At 48.6% G+C, this 6,004-nt stretch overlaps 1 protein-coding gene across 5 annotated transcripts in view; it reads right to left on the reverse strand.

The window, feature by feature from the left end:
• The window catches only part of WBP2NL (WBP2 N-terminal like), a 36,660-nt gene extending 33,535 nt beyond the window's left edge, over positions 1 to 3,125 (reverse strand). For 4 of the 5 annotated variants that reach the window (XM_078334143.1, XM_078334133.1, XM_078334140.1 and 1 more), the window contains exon 1: positions 2,987 to 3,125. In XM_078334143.1, coding sequence (XP_078190269.1) covers positions 2,987 to 3,048 — 62 coding nt within the window. In that variant the 5' untranslated portion in view covers positions 3,049 to 3,125. The remainder of the gene's footprint in view (positions 1 to 2,986) is intronic. The other variant, XM_078334144.1, reaches the window with a different exon arrangement.
• Positions 3,126 to 6,004: the final 2,879 nt, after the last annotated feature.

A 6,004-nucleotide genomic window follows, 5' to 3' on the forward strand; every position in this document is an offset into this window, starting at 1 on the left:
AGCTGGGATTACAGGCGTGAGCCACTGCAGGCATGTTTTAACAAGTTAGTATGAGTTAATTTTTGTGGAAAAAAATCTGGAATCCATGTAGTTTTTACACAACCCATATTTTCCATAATCTTTTGGAGGACTCCTCATAGAATCACTCTTCTCCCTCTTTTTTTTTTTTAAGTTCCTCTTTTGTTTTCTTTTTTAAATTTTATTATGTGAGATGAGGTCTCACTATTTTGCTCAGTATGGTCTTGAACTCTCTCCTGGCTTCAAGTGATCCTCCCACCTCAGCCTCTCGAATACGTAGGACTACAGGTATGTACCACCATCTCAGGTTCTGCAAAGTCGTTTCTATCCCGGAAACCAGGGTACTAATAAGTCCTTCTTTGGTGAGAAGAAAACAGAGAAACAATCCTTTTCTTTTTTGAGGAACAGCTGGAGTAGGTACTTAATGCACAGTTCCTAAGATCAAATCCAAATCCAAGCTCTCTCACATGCATTTAAGCAAATGACTTTTTTGTTTTTCCACCTGTGAAATAAGGGAAACAGTACTGACCTTCACTGTAGATTGTAGATAGAGTTTTTTTGTTTTGTTTTGAGAGAGTCTCACCGTATCACTCAAGCTGAAGTGTAGTGTCACAATCTCAGTTCAATCTCCCCTCTGCCTCCCAGGCTCAAGTAATTCTTGTGCCTCAGCCTCTCGAATTGCTGGGATTACAGACGTGAACCACTACACCCAGCTAATTTTTGCATTTTAAGTAGAGATGGGGTTTCACCATGTTGGCCAGGCTGGTCTCAAACTCCTGGTCTCATGTAATCCACTAGCCTTGGCCTCCCAAAGTGCTGGAATTACAAGTGTGAGCCACCATGCCTGGCCGACAGAGTGGTTTAAACTACAGTAAAAAGCTCTTGGAACTGCCAGGTGCGGTGGCTCAAGCCTGTAATCCCAGCACTTTGGGAGGCCAAGGCGGGTGGATCACAAGGTCAAGAGATCAAGACCATCCAGGTCAACATGGTGAAACCCCGTCTCTACTAAAAATACAAAAAAAAAAATTAGCTGGGCATGGTGGCGAGCCCCTGTAATCCCAGCTACTCAGGAGGCTGAGGCAAAATTGCCTGAACCCAGGAAGCAGAGGTTGTGGTGAGCCAAAATGGCGTCATTGTACTCCAGCCTGGGTAACAAGAGCGAAACTCTGTCTCAAAAAGAAAAAAAAAAAAAAAGCTCTTGGAACTAAGAACAGTACTTGGCATATTTAAGCGTTCAATAAATTATATTAAGTATTCAGAAGTACAAAATGGATCCCATAAAGATAATTCAAAGGACCACAAAAATAAGTGTTTGTGTTTTGTTTTTTGTTTAAAAAATGCTTCCTTCCCTTCCTCCAACACACAAGCAGCAAAGCAGAGACACACCCATAGCCGAAGGAGAAGACACCCAAACACCAAATTAGAAATGGCTTCACAGCATGGAATGAGAGGGGCTCAAACAGCTCACAGGAAGTGCCCACATGGACAACCGTCAGAGTGGTGAGCAATTATCTCCCACAAAATTGAACAAAGCAGCAGAGGTATGTAGGAAGCAAGTGAGGACAACCTCTAAGGCCCATATAAATCTGTCACGAAAACTTTCTGGTGGAAGGAAGGATAGAAGAAAGATCTGGACATCAGCATTTGATAATGTCTACTTCAATCTTCCTGACAACTACATTCAAATCGACCTGGGTGTGCTGACCCCAAGCACATCATCCAGCTTGAGTTCCACCGCTGGGTGGGGAAAAAGGAAAGTAAGGGCCAGTCAGAGCCCAGAAAGGAGCACAGTTCAGAACTGCACAGCCGTGGAGACTGAGGATGACTGTGGGAAACGAGGAAAGGGGCATATGGGGTAGAGATAAAGAAGGGAATGCAGTGAAGTCGTGGCCATAGTGGGCAAGTATGCCTTGAAGGTGGAGACAGGCACCTCTCTGTCTGGGCCTGCTCCAGTAGAGTGCTCAGGGGCCAGCCGCAGGCACCACAAGGAGCAAAGCAACTGGTGCAAACCCCACACAGCTTCATGCAACCAAGAATGCTTTATTCTGTCCAGGCATCTGTTCAGTCTCATCTTTTTTTTTGAAACAGGATCTGGCTCTCACCCAGGCTGAAGTGCAGTGGTGCAATCTGGGCTCACTGCAGCCCAAACTCCTGAGTTCAAGCGATCCTCCTACCATAGCCTCCCAAACAGCTGGGATTATAGGTGCACACCATCATGCCCCACTGATTTTCTACTTTTTGTAGAGATGAGGGTCTCACTATGTTGCCCAGGCTTGTCTCGAACTCCGAGTCCACCTCAGCTTCCCAAAGTGTTGGGATTAGAAGCACGAGCCACCACACCTGGCCTCAATCTTTTCAATCTTTTGTTTTAAAAGGCAGACATCTCCCTAGTTGGAGCAAGGAGGAAACGGGACTTCAGTAAGTTCCAAGGGACAAGGAGAAGCCCCACGACAGTTCGAGATCTTGCCAGAATGATCTGTATTCCACCTCCTCATCCCTCTCCCCAAAGCGCGACACCTTGTTCCTGGGAGTAGGGGGCGATGCACGCCCAGGGCATGTCCTCATCCGACAAGGTCACAAGGGACCCAAGGGCAGCTGTGTTGCCACCGAGAGTACCCGGCTGCTCAAGACTGCCAGTCAGATCCAGCCTTTCTTCGAACGAGACACACATCTCGGCCCCCCGCCCGCCGCCCTGAGGAGACATGCGTCTCGCCCCCACACCGTGAGGAGACACGCATCTTGGCCCTGAGCCTGAAAAGAGGTATTCCCACCCCCGCCCCTCACACGCGCGAAGCCAAGCGTTCCGGCCTCCACCATCTTAAGACGCCGGGGACGCGCACTCCCAAGGGGGCGGAGCTAAGGGCGCCGCGCCCCAAAAAACGCGGCAAAGTCCCTGACACGCTGAGAGCTTGTGAGTCGCCATGTCTATCCTCTCCTCCGACGGCACGCCGTGCTTCCCCTCAGGCACCTTTCACCGTTAGGGATGAGGACCCCGCGGCGGTTCTCGGTATGGTTCTGATTCACCGCCATCTTACTTCGGGCCTCCTCCCGCCGCCCCGCAGATGGAAAGGGGCGAGGGGGACCTGCGCGAGACGTGAGGGGCCTGCGCGAGACGTGGGGCGGGGCTCTGAGAGGGAGGGCGGAGATTATGACGCAAGGAGGAGGAGGAGGAGCGTGATCGGGTCACGTGATTAGGGCGGGGTCCAGTGGGCAGGGAGGAATCTGGGTGGAGGGCCCAGCCGAGAAAGGGGCGGGACCTGGGAATTGGCTCCGCCCACGGAGCGCGAAAGGTTAGGTGAATGGCCTCCCAACCTCACCTGTCCCCTTAGCCCCCTGCCTGCGGGTTTGTACTTGGGTTGGTCCTGTCAAGAATGAAAATTAAAGGCAGCCGACCCGAGAACCCAAGCAAGGATTTCCCTGCGTCCTCCCCGCCCCGCCAGGAAGCCGCTGCCTTTTGCAGAAAGGGTCCAGAATAACTCCTTGCCTCCCTAGGGCCACAGAACTTTCTTCCACCGGCGGAGGCCCGGAGGCCCCTGAGGAGTCCCTGCCAGTTCCAAGATCGACAGCGCCTTTGTCTCTGGGTCATCGTTCATGCCTGCCCTGCCTCCTTCAGAGTGATCGTGGGGATGGAGCGGGACGTGTTGTACCGGGATTGCTTTGAAAACTAAAATGTTGTACATGTTCTTATTTACTTTAAACTTCACAGATACAAGCCAGGCGTGATGACTCATGCCTGTAATCTCAGCACTTTGGGAGGCCCAGGCGGGGGGGGGGGGGGGGGCGGGTAACTTGAACTCAGGGGTTCAAAACCACCCTGGGCAACATAGTGAGCCTTATCTCTACCTTTTTTTTTTTTTTTTAAATTAACTGGGTGTGGTGGTTTAGACCTGTAGTCCCAGCTACTCCGGAGGCTGAGGCGGGAGGACTGCTTGAGCCCCAGAGATGGAAGCTGCTGATGGCAGCCAGCGGTGATCCAACCACCGCACTTCAGCCTGGGCAGCAGAGCAAGACCCTATTTAAAAAAATAAAAATAATAAAAATAGACTTCAATAGTATCAGAGGGTCTTCCAGACAGAGCACCAGAGTTCTTCAAAGAGATCAAAGGGATCTTCAAAGAGATGTAAACCTCTTCTTAACTACTGTCTTTCATCAAATTTAAGATACTGTTGGCCAGGTTCGGTGGCTCACGCCCATAATCCCAGCACTTTGGGAGGTTGAGGTGGGTGGATCACGAGGTCAAGAGATCGAGACCATCCTGGTCAACAAGGTGAAACCCCGTCTCTACTAAAAATACAAAAATTAGCTGCTAGGCATGGTGATGCGCACCTGTAATCCCAGCTACTCGGGAGGCTGAGACAGGAGAATTGCTTGAACCCAGGAGGCGGAGGTTGCGGTAAGCTGAGATTGCGCCATTGCACTCCAGCCTGGGTAACAAGAGCAAAACTCTGTCTCAAAAAAAAAAAAAAAGATACTGTTAAGCATAAGAAGCAACAGTTTTTTATGTACCACTGAGGGAAAAAAAGTTGCCAAATAAACTGACATTCCATCAATTGTAAATGTATCTTGATTTCCGAAAATTTGTTTCAAAATACAAGACTTACTACAACAACCTTGGGCAAAGATTATTATGTTCTTGGGACTCCAGTTTGCATATATCTGTATGAAGGCATTGAATTGAACAGAAGAGCGCTTAGGTTTCTTTTAGCTGTGATATTTTATGTTCACCAAACTGCTTTGTCACTCACATTTCATTTCTCTCCATCTCAGTGTTATGATGCTACACTCGTTTCTGCCCTCATTTTACTTCAGTCACTCCCACAGCCTCCTGCTTTGTCTTCATCTTACTCTGTCCCTACCAAACCACTTCCCACTATTCATCCATACCTTACACTCATCCTCCAGAATGTTGAGGCCTAAAACATAATTGCCTACAGTTGTCACATTCGAGAAATAATATTCAGGGAAGTGTGTTATTTGTTGGCTACCATAAAAAGTGTGCACCTTAAGGAGAGGAAGAGTTGGCTTAAGTTGAGAAAGATATAAGCTAAAGCCGGGCCTGATGGCTGCTTTGGGAGGCCAAGGCGGGTGAATCACGAGTTCAGGAGTTTGAAACTCAGCCTGGCCAATATGGTGAAAGTCCATCTCTACTAAAAATTCAAAAATTAGCTGGGCGTGGTGGCAGGCACAGGTAATCTCAGCTACTTGGGAGGCTGAGGCAGGAGAATCACTTGAACCCAGGAGACGGAAGTTGCAGTGAGCTGAGACCATGCCATTGCACTCCAGCCTGGGCGAGAGTGTGATTCTGTCTCAAAAAAAAAAAAAAAAGAAAAGAAAAATACAAGCTAGTGCTTAAGTTTTAATCCTTATTCACTGTAAAATAAGCAGGTATCTAGGTAAGATAGGTCCACTCCTTTTATATATGTATCTTTTGAGACAGGGTCTTGTGTTGCAGGCCGGTCTTGAACTCCTGGGCTCAAGCGATCTTCCTGCCTTAGCCTCCCAAAGTGCTGAGATTACAGCCATGAGCCACCACACCCTAGCCAGGTCCACTCCTTTCATAGACGTGGTCCTTACACATTCGGGAAAAAGGATGGGGAAAGCCAGGAAGTTAACTGAATGAAAATCAGCATCATTTTCACTAGAGACAGGCCGTGCTTTGCACAGCATCCCTCAAGGTCAGGTGTGATAGTTCCATCACTCATTTTTTTTTTTTTTTTGAGACAGGGTCTTGCTCTGTTGCCCAGGCTGGAGCACAGTAGTATGATCTCAGCTCACTGCAACCCCAGACTCCCATGCTCAAGCCATCCTCCCACCTCAACCTCCCATCCATTACTCATTTTGGATATAAAATGTTATAAAATGACTGAGGCCCAACCTCAACCTCACAAAGTGTTTCCATCTCTTGTATTCTTACCAAGACAGTCTCACCCTCCACACAGGGGTGAGATGACATAACAGCTGATTTGGTCAAGGAGCACAATAAGAC

The sequence above is a fragment of the Callithrix jacchus genome, chromosome 1 (genome assembly GCF_049354715.1).
Source record: "Callithrix jacchus isolate 240 chromosome 1, calJac240_pri, whole genome shotgun sequence".
Taxonomy (NCBI): domain Eukaryota; kingdom Metazoa; phylum Chordata; class Mammalia; order Primates; family Cebidae; genus Callithrix; species Callithrix jacchus.